This window comes from Alosa alosa, chromosome 14 (genome assembly GCF_017589495.1).
Source record: "Alosa alosa isolate M-15738 ecotype Scorff River chromosome 14, AALO_Geno_1.1, whole genome shotgun sequence".
Classification (NCBI taxonomy): domain Eukaryota; kingdom Metazoa; phylum Chordata; class Actinopteri; order Clupeiformes; family Clupeidae; genus Alosa; species Alosa alosa.
Window position 1 is genome coordinate 20,477,602 of NC_063202.1, and position 13,302 is coordinate 20,490,903.

At 43.0% G+C, this 13,302-nt stretch overlaps 1 protein-coding gene across 3 annotated transcripts; it reads left to right on the top strand.

Moving 5' to 3' along the window:
* Nucleotides 1-3,433: 3,433 nt before the first annotated feature.
* Nucleotides 3,434-12,988, top strand: ap1ar (adaptor related protein complex 1 associated regulatory protein). Of its 3 annotated transcripts, none has more exons than XM_048263285.1 (10): nucleotides 3,434-3,831; nucleotides 4,275-4,323; nucleotides 4,440-4,466; nucleotides 4,577-4,602; nucleotides 6,332-6,428; nucleotides 6,934-7,032; nucleotides 7,703-7,764; nucleotides 7,911-7,984; nucleotides 9,539-9,658; nucleotides 9,828-12,988. In XM_048263285.1, the coding sequence occupies exons 1-10, from the start codon at nucleotides 3,761-3,763 to the stop codon at nucleotides 10,097-10,099; spliced, it is 897 nt and encodes a 298-aa protein (XP_048119242.1). In that variant the 5' UTR covers nucleotides 3,434-3,760; the 3' UTR covers nucleotides 10,100-12,988. The 3 variants fall into 3 exon arrangements, with proteins under 3 accessions (XP_048119242.1, XP_048119243.1, XP_048119244.1); XM_048263286.1 differs by having other exon boundaries at nucleotides 7,706-7,764; XM_048263287.1 differs by lacking the exon at nucleotides 6,934-7,032.
* The last annotated feature ends 314 nt before the right edge of the window (nucleotides 12,989-13,302 follow it).

The following is a 13,302-nucleotide window of genomic DNA, read 5'->3' on the forward strand; positions in this document are numbered from 1 at the left end:
CTGGCCCCCCTCGAACCCTGGTGCTTGGTACAGTGTCGACGGTTGAAAAGGCCACCTAGGGCCCCGCCAGGAGAGGAGGAGTGCCGTGGTGACACGCCGCGGAAAGTGCAGCCTGAGGGCGGCTGCTGAGAGGGAGCTGGTGACGAGCGGGGTCGGCCACGTGGCTGCTAGCACGCCCGAACTGGATTGCTAGCAGCGTGGCGCCCCGTTGAGTGAGCTCCTGCGGCGTGTGCACCCCACGTGATTTGGCGGTACTGTCGCACTGGACTGAGTGGCGGGCGACGCGCGCCGACGCTAGCATGTGGCTACCTTGTGGTTGTTGCCGAGGACGGCAATGGCTTGTTGGGGGAGCTATGTAGCGTCAGCGCAAAAAGACAGTGTTAGCGTTCTCCCGCGAAAGGCATGCTGGGATATGAGAGCGAACATTTGGGGGGTTTATGTCGTTTGCTCTTAAGTTATAGTCTGTGTGCTCTCGTTCTCAGCGAATAAACCTTTTGATTGGACAACTGTGTGTGTCGCTATCAAATCGTTACACTATTATGAATTTATAACATTTACACTTGCTAAACTACGCTCATTTTTAAACCTGATAACAGTTGCAATTACCATTCTGGATTTTTGTCTCATTTCACATCGTTCACAAGAGTAGGTTGACACTTATCACTGAACCAATTAGTTCTATTTTATCATTTTATAATTTGGATCGGACCAATTGAAATATTCAGCAGATTGAGTTTGGCATATTCTTCTTCGTACTCACTGACAGCAACCTAGTGTGTTACGTTTTGAAGAAAAGCCTTTTTTGAGTGGCTTTGATTGCTAGTCGTCTCTGTGAGTTAGCATTCAGAGCTGTAGCCTAACTGTGGGGATGAGTCTGAGGTAGGCTAAGTCTCACAATGGAACCGGCGCTGGAGGACATCTGAGATTTGAGCGGATTTGAGCGGATTTTATTTGTGACTGTGGATTTGGAGGCTGGAAAACGACGTGGCGGAGAGACAAGTTTGCATTAAGAGTCGCCTTCAGCATAAACACAGGCCACTTTGAGTAACGCATGAAGCAGAGGGTTAAAAGCGAGAGCTATTGCTCCAAGATCTCAACAACTTCGCCCTCTGAATGTCTCTGGAGGAATTTCAAATACGCTCCAAAAGCGCATGTTTACCTTAACAAAGTATAATTAAATGGGACGACCGACCTTTTAAAGAGTCAGTTGTTATTATTCTGGTCAAATACAATCACACATTAATTATCAACTTGTCTCATTATTAACTAGTGACCCAAAGCGGCAGAGCCAAGACCAGTCCTGGGTCCCCATCTGAAGATGTATTATTAGTATCACTCCTAAGCAGCTGAGGACGGGTACGTCATGTGAACAGATCTGATTGGGGCACGTGCACGTTGATGGCTGAGTGTCCTGTCGGCTCGCGGTGGAGCGCGGAGCTGATGGCACGTGCACGCTGATGGCTGAGTGTCCTGTCGCCTTGTGGTGGAGCGCGAAGCTGCGACGACCTTAGGCCAGTGGGAGCAGCCCAGCGTGTCCATCAGGCGAAGGGTAGCGCTGCTGACAGAGGACGATGGCTCTCGCTCGCATCTGCTGCGGTCATGGGGGGGTTTCGGGGGCTGTTACGGGCAGGGAGGGGAAGGGAGAGAGGAGAGGACAGGGATGCTGACTGGTCGTGCATAAGGCAATGTGAAGTGTTCTGATGTCTTCCAGGAAAGACAAAACGGAAGGGAAGAGGGAAGAAGAGGGAAGAAGGCTTTTGTTCAGGATTTCCAACCTCTCATTGCCACTTGCAAGTACTCATTACCAGCAAGTACTGTAAGATAACAGTGTGCACCATCATTATAATAACAACATCAAAGACAATGTGGTTGTCAAATAGGCACCTTCATTCATCAGTGTTTTATTGAATCAGGCCAACAAGTCTCAACAGGATCGTCAGGTGCCCCAAACTCACCCCCTTATACTTACATGTCAATACCAGTGATAACAACAGATGCACCTAAAGATACACTTTGGGAAAAAATCCACATGCATATCTCAGGGTCTGAACAACACAACGCCTAGTTCTAAACATCAATGTCATCATGGTATGCCACAGGCTAGCCAGGGTTAGCCTGGTTACAACCAGACTCATTCACTTCTTGAATTGAGTCTGGGGACTCAAGATTGTGAAACCTTTCCAACACTAACACAGTGACGGGACATAGCATTAACTTTGAAATCATTGGCCCAGCCTATGTCCATGAAAAGAGATGTAGGTGGGCTTGGCCAGGCTAAGCTAGGGTAGCAGATTGGAGGGTTGGAGGTAGGGGGTGACCCCCTCAGGTGTACCAACCTGGGTTAGGGTAGATACAAACCCAGGGAAGGAGTGGGGGTGGGATAAAATATTCATATACAATTCCATATTTAATTTGATGAGCCCACAAACTCATGTAAAACGTGCATTTTACAACACTCTCTTCACATTGTTACTAGACTGTACACCAGAGAGCATATGTTTTCACCCAAAGGCTTGGATTTCCAGATGTTGTTCTTTTGGCCAAGTAGTCTCCTGAAAGCGTAGTTTCAGGTTAAATGTCAAAGGCAAGTATAGGCCTACCTCAGACACTACATAGAGAGAGCATGGGCATTGACAAAGTATTTCCCTAAAAAAGAAATCTATTTTTTGTGTAAAACACTTGCAGAGCACACCACTGCAAGAAGTCTTGTTTCCAAATGTCAGTGGTGTTTTATCAGGGAGGAAATTAACCTCTTATGCAACGAGGTGATGGCAGTGCGTCACTGCGTTCCATTTTTAGGGTTGAACGGTTCTGTTTAACAGTCTGTCTGACTCTCTGGGTGCTCTCTTTTCCGCACACACTGCCAGACACCTACATCACGACGGCTGTCGCTCCCGTGCTCCTGTTGGGAGTCAGCAGTGCGGTGGTCCCTGTCTCCAGGTATAATCTACTTTTCATTAAGATCCCGGGCACCCCTGCGACCAGGAGCAGGTGTGTGCGTGCAGAGTCAGCAGCATGCAGGACAGGGCAGCAGCTACCTGCTGGACAATCTGTGCCCACTGCTTCACACGCTGTGACATCTGATTTGCTTGGTGGGGAATCAGGCGTCAAAGTCCGCCGGATCCTCAGATTTTAATCCCTGTGACCTTTTGGAATCTGCAGGACATAGGCTGAGCAGAACTAATAAGTGGAACCTGACGTGTGTCCTCAATATTGCGATGGGGGCGGGGGATGGGGTAGTGTTCTCTGTGAATAAGAAGGGTAAGGGCGAGAGATGAAGGGTACGCCAATACTGTAAGTCATGGCCTAGTTTCGCTGAACCACTTTTTGATGTCTGTCTCCCCCTGCTGGTTTCAACATGATTGCACTGTTTGAGCCTACTGGCTCGCCGTAGCTGAAACATTAATCACGTGTGAGTTGTCAGGAAGAGGAAACAAAAGGATAGCTAGCCCTGATCTAACACGTCAGGTGAAGATGCTGCATTTGACTGGTCTGTCACAGGTCAGACATGAGACTGTTTGGGCCAGTTCAGCACCTCCTTACACAACTGTAAACCGTCATGTTTAGGCTGCCAACAAAAGGCGCGTCTGGTTTTGTTCTGCCTTTAGGTAACGTTAACGTGTTAGCTATGATTCTAAGTTTGTTTCTAGAATGATGATCCTGGTCACTGATATGTAGCTTCTCGGCTAGCTTGTCACCTAACTATCCAGTTTCAACATAACTAGCTGATCATCCTGGCTCTCCACTTTGACATAATGCCATGGGGAACTGTTGGTCTCACTGCTATGCGTTATTTAGAAAAGAAGCAAATAGAATTCAACGAGGAGGAGGGTGAGTCAACGTTTCTTGTTTAACGTTACTGCTTGTGCCACCAGTATCCATGCTAAGGAAAGCAACTGTAACATCTGGTGTTGATAGCTAGTTGTCGAAAACGTTACCTGTAAAATAAGTTGATTGTTGCCAGCTAACTGTTTTCCTCTATTAAGTTGAAACCGACAGCTTTCAGGAAGCTGCAGTGTTTGCAGGTTAACAGTCTTAGTTATTACGGATCTGACAACCTTAAGTATTTCCGCCTTACTTAGCCACATTTTCGAGTGACCACGCCCCGTCTTTAATGCGATTGATTGCAATCCAGTATAAACTGAAAGACACATTTACTCATCACTATTTTACATTTATAGTGTTTGAGTGGCATAATTGAGTGTAAATGTCCATTAGCAAATAAACACCCTCAAAAACCTGAACAATGACAATATGTTACTTTAAACACACAGGTCCAAGTACTTCAGAAGTAGTACAACAGGGGAGCACTATACTATAGAGGTACAGTAACTCAATGTCTTTGAATGAAAGTTTGAATGAAATTAAATTAAAATGTAATTTGATTGCTATGGCATTGTTGTTTGACACTTTTCTGTCGTTCTTGCATATATTTTCAGTTTGAGAACCTTGTTGAAAGCGATGAGGTAAGGAATAGAGATCATGGATTTTTGAAAATGTATACTTACATGTTCTGGGTTGACTTTCTTTACTGTGACATGTCAATACCACCTTTACAATGAACTCTCTGTTTCAGGGGGAAAGTTCAGAAACTTGTCCCAGGTAGGCTATAAAACATTTCCATCTCATGTGATCATATCAGTGTGATGCAGGTCCTCTTCATGTAATTAAGCATACAGAGGGCTAAATTATAGATATTGGTGGCGTGTGTCTTAGTCAGTGTTCTGTCTCATCTATGCACCTAACTCTGATAACGGTCACAGTCAGAGTCCAGACAAGAGGGACACTGACTCAGACGTGTGTCACCCCAAAGGCTCGCTTTCTTGTCATCTCTGCCTGCTCTGTGCATATAACATTAGCCAGCTGGTCCAGCAGCTGGGCAGGAGGTGTGTAAACCTCCTTCCCGACTCCTTAAGAGATTGTGTTAGCGACTGGCACTTACATCCATGAGTTTTAGCCCACTTGCTAGCACGCCCGCCTCCAAGTCTGAAGTGCTGCAAGTTGCGGGTTTAAGTCTGAGCAGGAGCAGGGCTGATCGGTGCGGTCAGTGTACACAATGCAGGTTAGACATATGACATCTGGATTTCCAGCAGTCATGCATCAATTCATTGCTTTTGGTTCAGTTGGAAGATGGTTCAGTCATACTTACTGTATGTCCAATAAATACCAGTGAAGGGTACCACTGGAAGGCTTTCAGTACCAGGCTTCTATTGCTTGATTGATTAATTAAGTGATTGATTGACAGTGCAGTATAGGCTGCATGTAGAATGTGAGGCACGCTTTGTATCAGGGTTCCTACGCAGTATGAAAAACCTGGAAAAGTATGGAATTTGATTTTAGTAATTTCCAGGTCTGGATAAGTATGGAAAAAAGAAACAAGGGCATGGAGGAATATTTGTGTTTCCAGACTATTGCATTTGCAGTACTAATCACTTCACTCAGGTCATAATGAACCATTCCTACTGTTGTGTAACTTAACTGTCAGTCCCCATCGTCAAGATACAACTAAGATACAACTAAAAATAACCCAGCTAAATGGACGAATAATAAGTGTCAGTTTTTAATTCACTTCAGTTGTCCATACCTTTGTTTTCACCAAGTTATCCCAAACCAGATGTGGCCGCAATGTCGAGAATATGGTCAGCAAAATCTACCAAGAAGTTTGGAAATTTGAGTATGGAAAAAGTATGGAATTTTGAAATGGAAAATGTGTAGGAACCCTGTTGTATACACCTGTGGGTGCAAAACCTGGAAACTCTTAGAGGCTCCAAAATTAGTATTCAGTTGTGTTTCTGGTAGAGAAGTAGAGTGATTTATGTTGACTTATGAGACTTGAAGCTTTTGCCTAGCATGTCAAAAATAACCCCATATATGGTTCACTCCTCTTCCAAATGAGACCCTGTCTAGAGCCAGCTGCCACCTGGTATCATGGTCTTAATATAGACTCAATCTGTTCCTAGAGGGTTTCTGGTTGAAACGTTCAAACCCAACGTAGATACTTTGAAATGAAAATGAATCTTTAGCGTGTATCTGACTGTAGCGTGATGCTCTATAAAATGTTGACCTTTTTTTTTTTTTTTTTTTAATTATTGTTTGTCCCAAAGTTACCATTAGCTCAATGCTGTTTTCTGTGCCACCAGAAATGCCTTGGGAACGCACATGTTAGTTTATACAGTTGAAATGGTCTATGAATGCCCATCTCTTCCTGTTCGGCTAGGTGTATATTTATGTGGAATGATGAGAACAGCAGGATGCACACCACATTATACAGGTATACTTTTCAAACACGGATGACATCCGTGGATGTTTCTTCCTGGTTTCGATCCCACAGACCAATCAGTGAAGAGGAGATCAACCACCTGAAGGAGCTTCGCTACACTGCCATTGCAGACCAGCAGACATTGATCGATGAGAAGCTGCGTGCGGAGGTATGAATGGGGGTCCTCTAGCTCTCCTTGGCAAAGTCCTGCCAAAATCCCCCAGTAGACAGCAGCGAGATTACATTTGTCCTCCAGAAGTGCTTGTAAGCTGTTTCTGCTTTGTTTCCGAAGGAAGTCATAGATCAGCACAGAACAAGTTCTCATCATAAGCACAGGAATCTTCAATCATTGCCCTTGTCAGTTAGCGAAGCAGTGTAAAAGGTAGTGAGGGGGATTTGAACAGTTTAAATATAGACACTTCAGCTCAGCAATACCTAAACAATGTTGAAAATGAACAGATGGTGAAACAGAAAAGAATTCTGGAGTCCTGGTGAATGTCATCAGTTAAGATCCTAAGGCTTTGCTCTTTTTCTGCTTTTAAGTTTAGCTCTTGTGTTTTTATGAACTTAATTTGCAGTTGTACATGGCTTTTGTTACCTCCTGTTTTTGAGTTTTTGTATGTTTTCTGTTTTGGTTCTGTTCTGAGTCGCTTTCTGTTGTCATTTCTGCCCAGTTAGTGGCACAAGAGGAGGCGTTAAGGCTAGAGGAAGAGGCTATATGTGCAGCCCAACGGGAGGCCGCCCGGTTGGCACGGGAACGAAGGCTGCAGGAGGTGAGGTGGCACAGGACACGCCCCTCTCCTCCCATGTCCTGACCACACCCACGTTTAGCCACTCCTCTAGTAGAATACAAAATGCACCCTAAGTATACACCCTTACATAATGAATGAAGAAATTTTCCCTTTAGCCCTCGTGTGTATAAATTTGAGTCATCACTCAGAACTTCCCCTTGGTCTGATTTAATGTGGTGATAATTATGTGCTGATGGTATTACCCATTCTGGCTACCATATCTCATGACATTGTACCAGTGTCATATTAAATATATAAGTATTAAAGACTAACATGCCTCATGCTAAATAGATAGTTATCAAACTCTAATATTTCAGTAATATTACTTGAGCTGTAATATTACTTAAACATCATCAGGTTTTTCATGTTATGTTGTACTTATTAGTTTATCTTCTGTTGCTTAGCTTAAGTTTTTATTTTTGGTTGTTGCTTTAAACTCCCCTGTCTGCCCTTCTTTACACGTTATTGCAGCAAAACCTTTGTGTTGGTTCCTCCCATCATCCATACATACTTCATTTCAGTTCACAACAGACTCTTGTGCTCTGAACAACCTTTTCCAATAAGACTGTTGTCAGAATATGTTCTATACTGGTATAGAGGCAAGTTATCTGTCTGTATACTTACTGTTACAAAATGTATTACTTTTCTGAAGCAGCAACAAGAGCAAGGACACAAAGGGCGGCCTGAAGCCGAGACTGCTCCGACCCAGAGGAAGTGAGTGCCTCTTTATTGTCCCATTTCATTTGATACTTGCAGAGAGAGCATCTCCTATTGATTCTGCCAGTCATCTTTGGTTGCTGACTGAAAAAGAAATCCCTGGTGATCCTCACCTGCGTATGAATTGCTTTGCTCCGCCACAGACCTGGTGCTGGTGGGGAGTTTGATGTCTACCTGCAGAGTGTGAAGGCCCAGTCAGAAGCCTTCCGCAGTAGCCGTGAGTCATGCTAAGCAAATCTCTCTCTCTCTCTCTCTCTCTTTCAGTCCTTGTGCATGTCAAGTAATGCATAGCATGAACCTTGTGCCATAAGACTAGCAGAGCCATAGCCATGACCTGTTGGAACTGAGTCATGTGAAGGGTCATGCAGTGGTAAGGTCACCGTCAGACCCGAGAATCGTTCGACCCGAGTTTGATTCCCGCCATTGCGAGTCCATGTCTGTATAAAAGCATCTGCTAAATATCAGTAAAATTTAACTTTAAGATTACGTTGCCAAATCATTGATTGTCATAAGGATTAATAACAGAAAATGGTGTTGGTCATAACATGTTTGACATGCCTATCTCCTGTGGCTAAGAGTTCAATGCAAGTCAGCATCGCTGTTATGCCAACTAGAGTTGTAAGAGCTGCTTACTTACTTAGTTACTGATAGAGGTAAGCTGGCATTTTCAAACTGTTGGACATTGTCATATCTACTAATGAATGATTGTACCATGAGAGCCTATTAAAGGAAAATTCCGGTTTTTAGCACTTTACGGCCCTTTTCTGGTTTTGTTATGGATGAACTAGAGTGGTGGACACCGAAATTTTGACGATTGGTCCTGTCTCGACTTTTCTGACTCGTTTTGAATCGCCTTTGACTTCTCAGGGTGGCTGGCAATGGGCATACTGTAGTAGGCTACTCAAACATGTCCTAAAACAACCCTTAACATTCGTTTTCAAAACTGCAACTCAACGAGTGGTTAGTGGTGAAGTTCATAAGATGTTTCTGACTTGCTAACACCTACAAGACACGCAATGCCCTTTCCTAAATTATGGTGTTTGAACTGGAGATTCTGTTATCTTACAGCTGTTTTTGTTAATATATTTTTTATGTTAGGTGACTGTTTTTCAGGTAAATGCAGTGAGTGTAGTGACATTTTCATGACCCTGGGCTGAAATAGAAAAGAAAGGAAATTGGTTGGATTAAAACTATTAACTTAATGGTTTAACTATTAACTTAATGTGAGCTAGAATCTTTGAGCCAGAATTATGTGATTACAGACTGAGCTAACAACTGTCGGCTTTCCCTATAATCTTTTTTGGCAAGAATTGTTACAACACTGGTCCAAGACTTCAAGCAGAAACTGCCCAGTTCTACTTTAATGAAAATTAGCAGTGGTGTAAATAAGTACTTGTTTCCAGGCTATGTGATTATAACATAAAAACACTAATTTGACTCCTGCTGATGGTCTACACTAAAACCTTTGTTAGTTCAATTGGACTGTAATAGTAGTCATTTGAGTGTGTTGTTGAAGATTGTGTTTTCACAATTTTCACAATAAGTGCAGTCATTTGTTTTAAAGGATGATACAGTGATACCTGAGACTTTCTCAGACTTGATTTCTGTGTTTTATTAGTTGGAAAGAAAGTTTGAAGTGAAGAATGTTGTCACACAGCTTGGATTAACAAATGCATCAATGTACATTTGGTACTGTTGTAGACAATAGAATCTCATGCTCTGTCTGTTCTGACGGTCGTCCTTGTGGAATAAAAGTGACTTGTCTCCTCAGGGCTGTCATCGGAGACAAATGTGGTCACCCCAAACACAGAGAGCAGCTGGGACTTCACCAGCAAGCGCTCCACAAACGATGATGGCACCTCCTTGGACCTGGAGTGGGAGGATGAAGAAGGTGAGGCTATCAAATATATTCAGTTCACTTATTTCAGGTCATAATTTAAGTTTATTTCCTTTTGCCATTTGCCATTTTGGTAACCATAGAGATTCTAAGGTTGTGTGGATTGTTACCCACATTCTCTCTCTGTGTGTGTGTGTGTGTGTGTGTGTGCGTGCCTCTGCAGGCATGAACCGCTTGGGTCCAGCGTGGGAGCGCTCGAAGACCGAGGAGGACATTCTCCGTGCAGCGCTGCGTCCCTGTGGGAAGGCGGTGGGTAGTGGTCCCACCTCCACCTCGGAGGACTCCAACGCCCTGGAGTGGGAGAACGACTTTGTGAGCGCCCACGCCGAGGACAACGAGGATGACGAAGAGTTTGAGGGCTTCGTCAACCCCGTGTTGGACACGCCCTCGGAAGGCACACCGGAGACGCTTGACGTGGAGAGTCAGGAGAGATAGTCCCAGCTATGTGCCAGTGAAGGTGCGGTCAGCAGACCACTTTGGTCCAGTCTCAACTTCAACCTAAACTCCCTCAGTCAGATGCAGCCCAAAACCTGCAGGAGTTGGTCTGTGTACGCCCAAACCAGCCCTAACTAGATCAGAAGACCTACAGTCACTTTCCAGAGTTGTCTATAGTCAAATGTTTATATTCCTGCACTGTAGGAATTAAAATACCACTACTGGTTAGACTCTGAGACTGGACGATGCGCTAGAAGAGTTCCAGTTTGAATCCAAATTTGACAGTTTGTTTATTACACTGATCAGGTAAAAAACTTTCTAAATTAAATGTAACAGTCAAGATTGGGGTGAAGTTCTCCTTCTTTAAGATGTACTGTCTCCCATGTGTTTGAAAGGGTTGTGTTTCTTTCAGCCTTAATTCTAAATTGGCCTGTTTTCAGAACATTTAATTATTAAGTGCAATTCATACGGCCTCTGATTGGATGTGAGAGAGCTTCTGTTCACAGAGTGGGTTGCATGAAGACCACCATTTCTGTCATTGTGTCTCGTCCAAAGCAACATTGTCTGCTTGAATTCAGTGCCTACAAGAAAAATAAGACCATAAATAAATTGTAAATACAAAATACTGCAACCTTTGGAGAAAAAATGAAAAATTGAAACTCCTCTTTCTTTAAAAAGAAAGGTTTACATCAAGGCAGTGGGAACCATCTCTTGTGAAATTGTGATCTTGTTTCTGAATGACCCTGACTTGGGGCCGGGTGTCCATATAGCGTTTTTCACTGGTAGTACGCTGGAGAGAACTTCATCCCAGCATTTCATCGAAGAGAGCATGTGGGGTTCGATATTACCACTCCAACACCACCAGCGCCTTTTCTGAAAAGTTGACAAATGTTCAACTAAGTTAGAAATGCTCAGATCGATTGCACAAGAAAGGTGGAGCACTCTGAGAGGGAGGGGGAAAAAATGAAGAAACAGAAATTCTTTCTGGGCACAGCACTTTTTCTCCAGGCGGCTGCATATGATTGAGCCTCATTGGGGGAAAAATCACTGGCTTTCTAAAAAAAAAAATGCTATATGAACTGTCAGCCTTAAGAAATGTTGCTTTTCTAAAACTACCATTTGAACAAAGGCCAGAAGGTTTTAGAGACTGGGTTGATCTGATGTCAAATCATCAGAGGGAAATCTCAATCTGTTTTGTACGCTTGATGATGTTCTACCTCTGGGTTTGATAGGTCACAAACTGGAAAACAAATTCACTAACCCAAAACTGCCACTCTAGTCTATTGAGTCAATGGCACAGAAGAATGTAGAGGAGCCTAAAATTCAGTGATGTATAACCATTTATTTTTACCTTTTATGTTTTGGATTATTATTCTAGATGTGAAATCACAGGGATTGGGGGAAATCTTATAACAGTTTTTTTTCTCTTAAAAAAGAAGTAACAAGCATGTATTTAGATCACATATGTATGCTGTAGGTGTTTTAGAGGGTTAAAACTACAGACTTAAATGTAGGCTTTTCCACAGCACAATCACTGACCGGCATCCAAGAATGACTGAGGGCACAATGGTTGTTGACAATGGTCCATTATTTGCAAATGAGTTACGGTACTTTTACATGGGACTGTACCTAGCTTTCTGAAAGAGCATCTATTACTGTAGTCAATGTGGTAAGAACACAATCTGAATGAGCTTCTTGTTGTCCTTCATGTGGTTTTGTTATTTCTTTCATCGAATGTGCTTTTGGGACTACCGTAATATCACAAGCAATGTGTTTCAACAAAAAAAGATGATCATTTTGATAATGCCTTTTTTTCATTGGCTAAGATTGGTGAGGGTGCACTCACACAGTAAGTGGAGGCAACTGTGACTTTTTTTTAAAAATGCTTTAACACTCACTGTGTTTTGTCCTCACTGTGTGACCAATAGCTTTAAACATATTTTTATGCGTTCATGTCCGCTTCTGTCTAAAATATCCAGCACTCAGTTGTAAAATATGTCATATGTTTCAAATCAGTGCAGTGCATATATCTACTGAATGATAGCTATTTTAGAGCCAACCGTTTTTTTTTTTTTGCCCCCTTAGTAGATTTTAAGATGATGTGTCATTTGCAACATGTTTACCAGAATAGTGCAGGTCATAATAATAAAAACAAAAATCATTCCCTAGAGTGCTTAGGAGTGTGCTTCACCGGCTGCTATGTTCCCTGAAGGCATCACTATGCGACCACATTACTGAGTAACACAGAGAGCGTGGGCATTGTACAGGGATGTTTTTGAGAAATGCTACCCATATTAATTTGGGAAATAGCAGGGTATTTGTTAATTTAGGCCAAAACGCTAAGTCAAAGTCAAAGTCCTTAGAGACCGTCAGCACCACCCCTTCACACACTCCCTTCATATTAGTCAGAAGGATGTCCACACCCTGCCGAAAATACACGAGGAAGTGGACGCACTGCCAGCCGGACAAGTGCTGTACTGTACACTCAGTCAAAGGACAGATCTGGGCACAGTGAAATTTGGAAGGAGCCATATGTGAAAGTGAGTGGTTCATTCACCGGGCTCAGTGACTCACTTTCCTCTCAGAGCTATTCTATATTTTCGAGCTTACAAGAGCTTAATTGTGTTGTACATTTGGCTCTGTGACTGGAAGAACCAAGGGGATGTGTGTTAGGAAATCTCCAGAGCCTTCATATATTTTTTATTTGTGCTTGTGTGTTAATCTTTTTACTTTTTACTCTTTATTAACGTGAGTCTGAATAATTATGTGGATGTTTGCAATCCCACTGGCCTCGTGGAAAGAATGAAATAAACCTCCTGTACTTTTGATTTGCCCAGACTCACACAAAAATCTGGTAAATAACATGTAAATAAAAGTGAATAAAATTAAGTTGCTCTCTCTCTGTACATGTTTTTGGGTAGAGCAGGGGGGGTGGCTGAAGTGTACTCAAATGTGACAAATGGGAGTATGTGTTCTGGGCAGCCTTTAGTTTAAAAGTGGTCAAATTTTTGCTACATATAATGGCAAGCAACAAGGCAATTTCCCACAACCTTTTTATCTCTGCTTGCCCCCTGACCTCAAAAACATAAAGTACACACGTACAGGACCATGTATTTTCCTGTACATATAACATTACACTTTATAATGGGACATAAGTTGTATGTAGCTGATTAACAATGGGTTGTAATGACTATAGACATGGG